Source organism: Choloepus didactylus, chromosome 13 (genome assembly GCF_015220235.1).
Source record: "Choloepus didactylus isolate mChoDid1 chromosome 13, mChoDid1.pri, whole genome shotgun sequence".
Lineage (NCBI taxonomy): Eukaryota > Metazoa > Chordata > Mammalia > Pilosa > Megalonychidae > Choloepus > Choloepus didactylus.
The window spans coordinates 28,604,044-28,617,782 of record NC_051319.1 but is presented as its reverse complement, the minus strand read 5'-3'; the positions used below and the strand labels follow the sequence as shown (position 1 = coordinate 28,617,782).

The 13,739-nt window shown below is 36.4% G+C and overlaps 1 protein-coding gene across 1 annotated transcript in view; it reads right to left on the bottom strand.

Annotated features, from left to right (window-relative positions):
- ADGRV1 (adhesion G protein-coupled receptor V1) overlaps positions 1–13,739 on the bottom strand; it is a 635,274-nt gene that overhangs the window by 224,800 nt on the left and 396,735 nt on the right. Inside the window, exon 84 of the mRNA XM_037801795.1 lies at positions 7,386–7,502. Coding sequence (XP_037657723.1) covers positions 7,386–7,502 — 117 coding nt within the window. The remainder of the gene's footprint in view (positions 1–7,385; positions 7,503–13,739) is intronic.

Below are 13,739 nucleotides of genomic sequence, written 5' to 3'. Positions count from 1 at the left end.
AGGGTCAAAGGTCACAAACAGTTCTGAAAATCTTCAGGGCAGACTTAATTATATTTCAAGGTCTCAAAGCCACATATAGAATGATGTTTTATCCTCGGGGCTTGAGAAAGCAAGAGTTTCACCCTCTCCAAGGGCTTATGTAGCAGCCTTGCTCTCTCCAGACACTGGGGTGAGGGCTCCAACATCGCCAAGCATTGGAGAGACAGCCTTGTTCTCCCTTCCACCCTCTTCAAGCATCTGGGCAGAACTAGACTCTCTGCCATCTCCGGGGCACAGGCTTACCTCTTTCTGAACAGTGGGGTCATAGCCAGGCTCTCCCTAATCCCTGGAGAATGTGCTCCACCCTCTCTAAAGCCTGAGGCAGCACCACTCTTCCTGAACAACAAGGTGGCCAAGCTCCTCTCAATTCCCCAGTCATCTGAGAACCCTGGGATGGCAGCCCTCTTCCTGAACAAGGGGGAAGAATGCCTGTCTTCTGCAAACTCTGGGGCAAACTCACCCTTTCCACGTGCATGGGTGGGTCCACTCTTCTGGCCTGAGGTTTCTTTGCTCCAGACCTCAGTTTCAATGGCTCTGCCTTTGAAGTCATTTTTCTTTCAATCTGTCCCTTCTCTGTCACTTTTAGTCCAGGCTGGCAGTGGTTCTGTTCATACAGATCTTGCAAAAAACTTGTTGGTTTTGCATGCAGCACAGGGGGTCAGACAACAGGACTTTCCACAAATCATTCTGGAAAATTCCATCTCCAAGCCTGACTCTCACAGAAATGGCTGACTGGTTAAATCTTTGCATGGGGCTCTATTCTCTGGGGACTCACTTACTGGAAACTCAGAATTTTCCAGAAACCAATTTCTGGTTTCTTTGTACCCAAGAGTTCAATTCTCAGGTTATCCCTTTCTTCTCACATTTTACTATGAGCTGCAAGGAGAAGCCAGGCCACACTTTCCACATTTAATTTGGAAATCTCTTCAGCTAAATATCCCTCCTTGTCACTTTTAAATTCTGCCTTCCATCTGACACCAGAACTCATTTTGCCAAATTCTCTGCCACTTTAAAACAAGGATCACCTTTTTTCCAGTTGGCAATGACACAGTCATCATTTCTGTCTAAAGCCTCACCAGAAGTACCTTTAGCACCCATATTTCTATCAACAGTCTCTTCAAAGCAATCTAGGCCTTTCCATATCAAGCTCATAACAATTCTTCCTGAATCTTCCCTTTATCCATTTATAAAGCTGTTCAGCATTTTTGGTATTTACAAATCGCAGCAGCATCCCACTTCTCTGGTACAAAATCTGTTTTGGTTTGCTAAAGCTGCCAGAATGCAATATACCAGAAATGGGTTGGCTTTTACAAAGAGGGTTTATTAGCTTACAATTTTACACTTCTAAAGCCTTGAAAAATGTCCCAATTAAGGCATCAAGAGGAAGATACCTTCCCTGAAGAAAGGCTGCTGGCATCTGGGGTTCCTCTGTCAGATAGCAAGTCACATGGCTGACATCTGCTGATCCTTCACTTCCAGGTTCTGTTGCTTTTAGCTTCTGATTCCATTTGCTTTCTCTCTAGGTATCTGTGGGTCCTCTCTTAGCATTTCTGGGGGCTATTCTCCTTTAGCTCTCTGGGATGTTTCTCTCTCTTTGCTTTCTCCAAATATCTCTGTCTTTTACCCTCTCATGAAGGATGCCAGTAAAGGATTAAGACCCACCATGAATTGGCTGGGTCACATCTCAATTGAAATAACCTAATCAAAAGGTCCCACCCACAATAGATCTGCACCTACAAGAATGGATTAAAATAATATGGCCTTTTCTGGGGTACATAACAGCTTCAAACCAGAACAAATATGTATATTAATGTATTTGTAGAATATAAAGGAAAAATTTCTTCTCCCTTTTTAAATAAAAATAGGCTACATGAACTCCATATATTTTCATTGTATGTGGGATAAAACTGGAGTCCAGGTTGCTGTTTAATATTTGGAAATTAATTGTTTCACCAGAAACCTTGACCTGATTTATAGCATCAAGTTTAGTCAGAGATCACAGGTGCTACTAATTTTGTCCATTACCATACATTCTTAGTCACTCATTACAGACGAAGGGTCTAAGAAATGATACCACATGTCCTTGGCTCAATTATCCTCCCTCTTTCTTGTCATTTATTACATGAAATAAATTGCAAGGCTTTTATAAGGATTGGAGAATTCAGTACTTCCTGGGTATGTCATTTTTATCTTGGTTATCACCAATCTGTTGTCCTTAATACCTTTGATGTCCCCAAATTAAATCAATGATGAAAGAATAACAGGGCTAATTTTAGCAATTCCCTTCCTGTTTCTATGCCCTGGCACTAAGTACAAGGAATAACATGTACATTTCCTTCTTCCTGGCCTGATTATATGGAGAAATTAAGGTACAAGATGTGAATGCTAAAGTACAATTTAAAAATGGTTTCTAATCTTTTTTTTACCACCTTAGGAAAAGTTCTGCAAGTAAGCTTTAGTTTTAAATAAGACATTATACTTTGAATTAAGCTGTATCCTTTGGGATGAGATGAACAGATTGCAAGGGCAATCCAAGGTTTGGGTATTTTTCATAACTGAAGCAGACTGCTATACAAGTGATTTAACTTGGTGACAAGAAATGATCATAAAACTGGGCCAAATGAAAGTACAGGCAAAGCTATGTTTCCATTAACTTATATTCTATACTGGAGCCCCAAATAATTTACTTGTGATTTATTTTCCTTCATGGATTAACCCATAGCCTGGCAGTTCAACTGGTATTATGTTTCATGTAGACATTAATAGAAGAGGCATAATTTCTAAGAATTTACTCTCCAGAAACTCCATAAGTAAACAAAGTGCAAGGACATTCAAGGAAAAAATTTTTATAATACAAAAGCAAATGGATATAATCAGAATTTCATCAATAAGAGATCATAAAAATAAATTATGGAATAACTATATTATAGTATATTAAGCAACTGTTAGAAAAAAATACATACATATGCAAAATATATATACATACACAATATATAAATATATACACTATATATATACACACACATAAGAACACACATATGGCCCTGTTTATATATTTATAAATATTTGAATGTTAATGGAATATTTCTGGAGGGATACACAGGAAGGCATTAACAGTGTTTACCTCTAGGAGTGGGGCTAAGGGTAGCACAGAGGGTGGAGAGTGTGTGAAATGAGAAGGAAGGGATGTACTTCTCATTTTTTATTCTCTGCAGTGTTTGATTATGTTATTCTATTTCTAAAATGAAAGCAAATGAAAATGGAAAAAGGAAATGAAACTACAACCACCACCACCAAAAAAAAAAAAAAAAAAAAAAAGAAATCAGCAAAAGAGAGCCAGGATATTACAAGATTTTAAATTCTCACGGTCAGTCTTTCTTAAAGTAGACATGACCCTGCTGTTTTAAAGAAATGGAAAATGACTTCAGTAATTCCACTGAGTGATCTTACATGAAGAACAAACAGAAGCACAACCAAATATTCATGGCCAAAGAGGGAATTTGTGAGTTGTTTGCTTTTTAAAAAAAGCAACTACAAAATAAGCAAAATAATGTGTTACTTATTCCCAGCATGTGCTGTGTGGTTTTTGTCTCAAAGAAAGAGGAAACCTAAAGAAACAGAGTCAAGGCCATCAGTTATGGAAGCTCTTATACACCATATGTGCACTTTAGGAAAGAGGTTACAGATTATCTAGCTTGCTAAGGTTTTGGTGCTAGTGTCTGCCTGACTCAGTCACTCCTTTCTTCCCATTATAACAACTGATTTTCTATTGTAAAAAGGTGCAAATTATATTGGAAAAGCAAAGCACTCAACACGTTTCAAAATATATGAACTTTTAGCCACAAATATTTCCTTAATCAACAATATGGGTAAATATGAATTGGATGCTCAACCTGTGCTGTGCACCATCCAAGCTCTTTCCATGTATTGATTCATTTTTATCCTCCCAGAATTCTCAAGTAGAGGTACTGTTATTATAAACCTCATTTTTCAAACAAGGAAATCAAGGCTCAGGAAGTTATGTAATTTCTTTACCACTACATTTTTCTTTAGCTACTTTAAAATATAATCCAACTTTACTATAAGGTATTAAAAGTATATGACATAAAAGTAATCATATGCATTTAAATAAAGTCATTTAAAGGCATTTATTCTAAAGATTGAAGATATGGTGCAGATCAAAATAAACATTAATTCTGACATGCTTAGCACAATGATTAAAAGTTAACGATTAACTTACTGTAATTATTAGCCGTGCACACACATACATATTGCCAGATTCTCTTCTATACTCTTATGAAATATGAAGTGGTATTATTAAGGTGTTAATATTCTTTCAAGTTTTTCTACCCAATTTGACTAACAGGGTTGGTCTAACAGTAGTCTGTTTTTCTACATTGAGTTCTAAAAATGGATTCTAATAAAAAAAAGTTCAGCAGAGATAGGTTTAGAGCATATTATTACTCCTATTTTACAAATGGGAAAATGTAGGTTGGTAAAGCAACAACCTCTGACCACAAACTAACTCATTAGGAGTTACGTACCTAGAGTTCAGAAGTTATTGAATTTTTCTTTGTGGTTACACCACAGACCATGAAAAATGTGTGGTATACCATGTGAAATACATCAAATTTCACTGGTACTTTAAATAGTTTTCCCAAACCATTAGCCATATAGAAATCTAATTCATTTAAATGTGCATCAGCCACAATTACACGTACTTAAGACTGGAAGAAGAGATATAGAATACACTGATATCCGTCAAGTTGGGTGAAATTTTATATGCCATCTTTTCTAAACCTCTTCCAAAGCAGGAATTCCATCTAAAACCTGTCTGAAAGTTGGTCATTTCTATCTGCTTGAATATATTTCAGTGATGCTCTCTACTTTTATAATCAGCCACTTCAACTTTGACAGTTTCATTGTCTGTAAAAGTTCTTAAGTTGAGTCAAAATTTGCTTTCCTAATTTTTGACCCATTTGACCTAGTTTGGCCACATGGAATTACACAGCCCACCCTTTCTTCCCTGTGGCAGACCCTCCAGTATTTGCAAATAGCCATCACATTTCCCTAAATCCTTTCCAGGTTGGTTTTCTCCAACTGTCTCAAAGTTTCCTACTTCTCATTGGCTCATTAATTTTTTCCTGCTGAGATAATCCATCCACTAAAGTGGTTACAGGTGCCCAAGGTAGTCTGAACACAGTAGATTACAGTGAAACCAGGGCTGCCTCTTACTGATATTACTACAGCCTATGTGTAGGTTGTTTCTGTAGTTATTGTACTCACTATTTTTAGCAATATGGTCACACATTTGATTCCTACTGAGTTTATGCTAAATTAAAATATCAAGTCTTTCACATAAATTTCTACCAGACAGTGTTTCCTTAACTCTACTTTTCAATCAGTCACAGTATAGCTTCTTTTTATTGATTCTACTGGGAATCTTACCATAAACAGATAGTTCTTTTTGCTATCCTCTCAGCTCTGCATCATCTGGATATCGGATAAGTTGGTTTCCTGTGTTCTCATCTAAGTCATTAATCAAAAACTTTGAATAGTTCAGGGACATGGACAAAGACCTTCAGCATATCACTAGGGACCTCGATTCAGGCAGATAGAGAAAAACACACATAGGGCACACAGGAAAAGTTCAACTTAGATGAACTCCTAAAGAATTTTGCAGAGAGGAAATCTAGTAAATGCTATTTTAATTTCATTAGATGTTTAAGTTTTATGTTATATGGCTTAGATTTATTTTTAGTTTTTAAATGTTTGGAGGGGAGGAAGCTGGGGAACATCATATATTTTCAATGATTAGAGCTGCTCAAAGAGCTACAAAACAGTAATCCTCTGAAGGAGGAATTATTATCCCCATGTAGAGATTTAGAAACAAGGCTTGGAGAGTGTAAATAATGTGCCTAAGGTTACAAAGTAAGTGGTAGAGTCAGAATTCAAACATAGTTCCTGGGTGGGCTCCAACTGTCCAACTAGTTCTATTAAATAGCTCAGTTCTCTTCTCCTATAATCCCCAACACTATCATGTCATGGCTGGGAAAATATCCATTCCTTGAGCCTGTCTCAAAACAATACCACCTCACTTTGTTTTTCCTTTTATCATCATTTCAATACAGCTACATGGTGTAAGTCCCACATCATTCTTATCCAACAAGAAAAAAGAATACAGAAGTGTGTGAATGCACTTGTCAACATGAAATGGTTTACATGTGTATTCAGAAACACACATGAAACTATTTCTATTACATAAAAGATTTAACAATAGCATTATATAGAAAACATAATTTTCCATTCCAGTAAAGACATTTTTGTTGAGCCATTTAAATTAGCAACATAAATACCACTGAAGTGGGTTTAATTCTCAAAATTTGTCTCTTTATCAAGTCAATCAGCATAGGGTAATAGAAAGAAAAGACGGAAAAGAGTTCAAATCTCTCTTCCAACGTTTACCGGAGTTCCTCAGAAGACTGTGCTAGGTCTCTTCTGGTCTCCCTCTACACTCTCCCCAGGTGATCTCTTTCAGAGCAATGGCTCCATTTCCCAACTCTAGTTCAATGATTCTCTAATATATGTCTAGAACATAGGCCTCCCTTCTGAGTTTCAGCAATGGGTATACCATTTCTCTCCAAGTTCCCACCGGTGGTCTCACAGGCGCTTGACACTCAGCACGTCCTCAACAAACTCACCATCTTTCCCCTTTCCCAGTGATCATTATTTCAGTCAGCAGTACCATCATCCACCCAGATGCCCATGCCAGAAATTTACATTTCCTACAACCAATCTCCATATCCTGTCGTTCTACTGGAAAAAAAATCTCAAAAGCTGTCCAGTTCACTTTGCCTCCACTGCTACGTCTCTAGTTCACACTACCTTGTACTCTCCCCCGGATAGAGCTAAAATCCACTTACTGGTCCCCACACTTTAATGAACTCATTCTTTCCTGTCTCCCATTCACTACAAACAGGCAGATCTTTTCAAAATTCAAATTTGATCATGTCATTCCCTTGTGTGAAATATTTCTATGGCTTCTCCTAGAAAAACATCCAAATTTCTTACTATGCCTTATAAAGCTCATACTTTAAGCCTAATTTCCTGTCACTGCCTTATTCCAACCATACTAGATTTCTCTCATTTCCTCAAACTCACTACTATGCTCTCTGATGTTGTACAGTTTATAGGGCTTTTCTTGCATTGATCTCTTGGGAATACAGTGATGGATATGTGGAACTACTTCCATCTCAGTATAAAGAATATCAGACACTAAGACAACTCCACCTAGGATCACTGGAGGATCAGAGAGGTAGTGGGAAGGAGGGGAATAGAGTACCAACCTGAATGAGCATCCAACTGAACTGGCAAAGATACAGGTAATGTGTGATAGCAGCCAGGGCTGAGCAGCTCTCATCAGTGAGTTGGGGACTTGCGTATGCAGACACCAGAAACACAATCTGTAAGAAACAAATACTTCTGTTCTTAAATCATGCTAAAATCAATGAAGAATATTAAAATAATAAATTCTTTTCTCATCTGAATTTATGATTCAGTGACTCAAAGGGAAAATATATTGATTTGTTGCTGAAATTGATATGACTACAAATGACAAAACATAGATTTTTATCATTCTAAGAAGCAAGGAATGATAAGAAATTATGCTTCAAGTTGCTTCAAGCTGTCAAGAAGAAACTCTCAAAGTAAATATTGTTCATATCATTGATGAACGAAATCAAATGAAATATATTTATTTTAGCTAAGCAGAAAAAGAGAAAACAGGACGGAAACAACACTCAACAGATTAAATAGCTTAAGCCAAAGCTAATGGGAGAAGGTAAAAAAAAAGAGAAGCAAATGCTCCGACTTTACCATTATCTTTATCTTCTTACCAGGAAGTAAGATATACAACAAAACAGACATAATAAATTTAAAATTTTAAATCCTATGATTACCATAATCCTTGGATTTTATTTCCACTGCCTTCAAGCCTTTATGCAAATGTCACCTCCTCAATGAGTGACACTCATTGAGTGACACTTGCCCACTCTACTTAAAATCCCACCCTCCTTACTTCTCTCCTTCCCACACAGGCAGCCCTTGGACCTTACTTTTCTCACTCTTTTTTTTTAAAGAATAGTACTTATCATCATATAAATTACTCCAGAATTTTCTTATTTGCGATTTTTTGTTGTTACTGCTAATCCCACCTACTAGAATGTAATTCTATGAAGGCAGGATTATTGACTGTTTCACACACTGGTGTATCCCAAGCACCTAGTTCAGCACCTGGCACACAGGTGGCACTCAAAAATACTTGCTGAATAAATGAATGAAGTGAAATACTCTTGTGATTTCCATCAATTTATGTTTTCTCTAAATCATGACCACTGTGTCAAATTTCATAATGAAAGTATAGATGACAAGGAAAAATTTGAAGCAATAATATTATCATACTATAACCACTAAACAAATAAGCACACTCTCCCTTAAGTTAAAAGACTGAGTCTTTTGGACTTTATATTTTCTCAGGCTATCATGTGCCTGGTGTACACAGGTACTCAATAAATGTTAGTTGAAAGAATGAATGCTTGATTCCAAAACAAGACAGAGGGGTGTTACAAGGAGAAAAACAGCTGACTTACGTCTCAAAACCCATGAATTTTTTAAAAGGAAACATGCTTTTAATGTTGCTTAACTTTTTAAAGAAAATGAATAATGTGCTCAAAATCAAATGAAAGCCATGAGACAAAGCATTTTTATTTTCAAATTTAATATGTCCCGCCCAACCCTCTGTTGTCCCAAAGATGTATCACTCACTTTCCTTGAGAACTTCTGCCCAGGATACTTATAGGGTAGTATCACTATGGTGAATTTGTCAGGATATTGGGTGAAGTACTGCATGCTCCCAACTTCTCTATTTTTCAGGGGAAGACTCATCTTAACCAGCCTTCTTAGTCAATTATATAAGAATCAAAATGTTAATTTATAAATTTACAATAATATGTATCTCATGCCATGTTGAAGTGAGAGTTATGCATTTATTGTTTCCTATAACAGATATGGAAGGGAAAAAAATCCTTTTTTTTTTTTTTTTAAATTATAGGCTCCTCAAAAGTCACTTTACCCTGTGGGCTTAATTCTCTCATTTGTAAGCAGAAAGAAATAGTAAGTAATAGTAGGAAGTTGGAACAGATACACTGTGAAGTCCCTTTCTATCTCCTAGATTCTAGGATTCTTTTTAAAATGAGAAATACATCTGACTTAACTTTTTATCTGGAGCATTTATTATGCATGCTATTAAAAAGGATGTGTGCCACCATTTAAAGCAGAAACCAGAAATGTACGTGTCATTATTTTCTAACAATCTGGTACAAATGATTTGCCCCCAAAAAATAAAGTCAACAAATTCACTTTCCGGAACACATCACAAATAGCTTTTAAAATATGCTTAGATTTTCCCTGACTTTAACTTTCATCTTATTTCTGAATTGTAACATATGCTTGGTCACACATTTAAGCTTCCTAAGTTCCACAAACATTCACTGAACACCTTCTAGGCATTGAAACTTTGCCTTGAAAGACCTTGGAAACAGAATTATGAGGTTTGGCCAAAAAATACATCATTTTAAGATTTTACATCCTTTCCTTTAGCTAAGTGGTATCTATTTCCATAAGATCTTTTTAAGTGTGCCAACAATAAATATGAAACTCCCTAATTCAGTTTCTACGCTATGAAGTGTGTTGAAGTCTATTTTGTAGTCTTAACCAACTGTGCTGGTTTGAACCTATTATGTATCCCCAAAAGAGCCATGTTCTTTTAATCCATTTTTTTTGGGTGCAGACCTATTCTGTGTGGGACCTTTTGGTTAGGTTATTTCAATTGAAATATGACCCAGAACGTTCAAGGTGGGTCTTAATCCCTTTACTCTAGTCCTTTATGAGAGGATAAGGGAGATGAAACCAGGAGAAGCCAGACAGAGAGAAACCCCCAGAGGAGCTGAGAGAGAAAACACCTAGAGAGAAAGCCCCCCGGAGGTGCTGACAAAGGGAGCCACTGAAGCTAGAAGCTAAAAGCAGTGAAACCCAGGAAAGAAGGAACAGCACAGGCCAGCCATGTGCCTTTTCACTGGATAGAGGTGTCCCAGATGTTGGCAGCCTGGCTTCAAAGTCCAGGTATCATCCTGTTGTGCCTTTAGGTGGACATTTTCATGGCCTAAGAACTGCAATTTGCAAGTTAATAAATCCCGACTGTAAAAGCCAACCCATTTCTGGTATATTGCATTCTGACAACTTTGGCAAACTGAAACACCAACCAAATAACTGTGTAATCCAAATTGTAACTGGATAAGCTTAGTTTTGAGCTTCCATTAAAATATTTGTAAATGGTATGATAATTTAAATCTTATTTCCAATAATTTTTCTTTGAAACAATGAAATTTATTGTTTAAAGCTGTATTTACTTGCAGAATACAGTTTGGGGGTGTTTTTTAATACTTTTTCTCATATCTTTTCATGATTTTTTTTTTAATTACAGAAGTTGTAGGTTTACAAAAAAATCACACATAAAATACAGAGTTCCCATGTAACACCCTATTATAACACTTCCATTACTGTGGTATGTTTGTTACAACTCATGAAAGAACATTGTTATAATTGTACTATTAATTATAGTCCATAGTTTACATTAGAGTTCACTATGTTGTATAGTCCTATGTTTTCTTTCATCTTTGTTTTATTTAAATTCTAATCTAGTAACATATATACAACCTAAAATTCCCCCTTTTAAACACACTGACACATATAATTCAGTGTTGTTGATTACACTCACAATGTTATTCAAACTTCACCACAATCCATTACCAAAACTTTTCCATCTGCACAAAAAGGAATTTTGTACAATTTAAGCATTAATTCCCCATTCCCTATCCCCACCACAGACCTGGCAACCTATATTTTAGTTTCTGACTCTATGAGTTTGCTTATTCTTATTGCTTCGTATCAATGAGATCATACAATATTTGTCATTTTGTATCTGGCTCATTTCACTCAATGTGTTTTCTTCAAGGTTGATCCATTTTGTCCCAGATATCTTAACTTCATTCCTTTTCATAGCTGAATATTATTCTATTGCATGACTACATTTTGTTTATCCATTCATTGCCTGAATTGTTTCCATCTTTTGGCAATGGTGAATAATACTGCGATGGACACTGGTGTGCTAATATCTGTTTGAATCCCTGCTTTTAATTTTTTGGGGTATATATCTAAAAGTGGGATTTCAGGATCATATGGTAATTCTATAGCTACGTTTCTGAGCAACCACCAAATGTCTTCCACAGAGGCTGCACCATTTTACATATCCCCCAACAATGAATGAGCACTCCTATTTCTCCACATCCTCTCCAATACTCGCAATTTTCCATTTTTTTTTAAATAGTAGCCATTCTAATTGGTAGGAAATGGTATCTAGTTGTGGTTTTGATATGCATTTTCCTAATGGCTAATAATGTTGAGCATCTCTTCATGTGCTTTTTGGCCATTAATATATCTTCTTTTGAGAAATGTCTATTCAAGTCTTTTGCTCATTCTTTAATTGCCTTGTTTTTTTGTTGCTGAATTGTAAAAGATTTCTTCCTTTACATATTCTGGATATCAAACCCTTATCAGATATATGATTTATGATGAGGGCTTAATATCTCTTGTCTTTTTACTTTCATGATAAAGTCTTTTGATACACAAAAGTTTTTAATTTTGTGAGGTACCATTTGTTTTATTCTTTTGTTGATTATGCTTTTGGTGAAAAGTCTAAGAAATCACTGCCTAACAGAAGGTCATGAAGATGCTTCCCTGTTTTCTTCTAATAGTTTTATAGTTGTGGTTATTATATTTAGGTTTTTGATCCATTGTAAATTATTTTTTGTACATAGTGTTGTGATGGTTAGGTTCATGTGTCAACTTGGCCAGGTGATAGTACCCAGCTGTCTGGTCAAGCAAACACTGCCTAACAATTGCTGCAAGGATGTTTGTGGCTGGTTAATAAACCAAAAGGCTGGTTTATTAAATCATCAGTCAAATAACTGCAGCTGTGACTGATGACTCACCAAAGAGCGTGTCTTCCACAATGAGAGAATGCAATTGGCTGGATTTAATCCAATTAATCAGTTGAAGACTTATAAGCAAGGCAGATAGAGGACCTTCACTTCTTCTTCTTCGGCTGCCCTGCGAAGCATTTCCTGAGGAGTTCGTCGAAGTTGCCGGTTCATTTCCTGAGGCGTTCATTGGACATATTCCTTGGAGTTGACAGTTTGCTGACTACTCTACAGAATTTGGACTTGGGCATACCCACAGTTGCGTGAGTCACTTTTATAAATTTTATAGTCATAGACACCTCTCATTGATTGTTTCCCTAGAGAACCCTAACTAATACAAGTGTGTAGAGGTCCACCTTCATTATTTTCCAAATGGACATCCAATTTTTCCAGCACCATTTGTTGAATAGACTATTCTTTCCCAATTGAGTGAAATTTGCACCCTTCTCAAAAATTAGTTGGCCATAGATGTGAGGATTGATTTCTAAAATTTCAATTTAATTTCATTCATCTCTATGTCTATCATTTTGTCAGTACCATGTTGTTTTGATTACTGTAGCTTTGTAATATGTTTTAAGATGGGAAGTGTGAGTTCTCCAACATCATTCTTTTACAAGATGGCTTTGGCTATTAGGGACTCCTTACCTTGCAAATAAAATGGATGATTAGCGTATCCATTTCTGCAGAGAAGGCTGTTAGAATTTTTACTGGGATTGCATTGAATCTGTAAATTGCTTTGGGTACAACTGTCACCTTAACAATATTTAGTCTTTCAACCCATGAACACAGCATTTATTTAGATCTTTGTGGTGGTTTGGAACTGCAGGTACTCCAAAAAACCATGTTCTTAAAGCCAATCCATTCCTGTGGGCATAAAACTGTATTAAGTAGGGCCTTTTGATGAGGCTACTTCAGTTAAGGTTGGCCAAGGATGGGTCTTAATCCTCTTACTAGAGTCCTTTATAAGAGAATGAATTTCAAAGAGAGAGAGAGAAAGCCTTGGAAGCAAGAAGCTGAAATCAACGAAACCCAGAAAAGAATGGAGAGACCCCCAGACATCCCACGTGCCTTGCCATGTGGCAGAGGAGCCAAAGGATCACTGGCAGCCAGTCTTCAGGAAAAAAGTATTGTCTTGATAACATCTTGATTTGGATATTTTTCTCAGCCTCAAAACTGTGTGTAAGCTAACAAATTCCCATTCTCAAAGCCAACACATTTCAGGTAACCTGCTTTGAGTAGCCTAGGAAGCTAAAACAGTCACCTTTGTTTTCTTTTAGCTATGTTTAGTAGTTTTCAGTGTACAAGTCCTTTACATTCTTGGCTAGATTTATTCCTAGATATTTGACTCTTTTAGTTGCTATTGTAAATGGATTTTTTTATATTTCTTCAGATTGTTTATAATTTGTGTAAAGAAACACTACTGATTTTTTGCATGTTGATCTTCTACCCCACATTTTGCTGTATTTGTTTATTAGTGCTAGTAGCTTAGCTGTGGAATTTTCAGGATTTTCTGTAAATAGGGTCATGCTATCTGCAAATAGGGAAAGTTTCACTTCCTTTCCCAGTTGGATGCTTTTATTTCTTTCTCTGACTAATTGCTCTAGC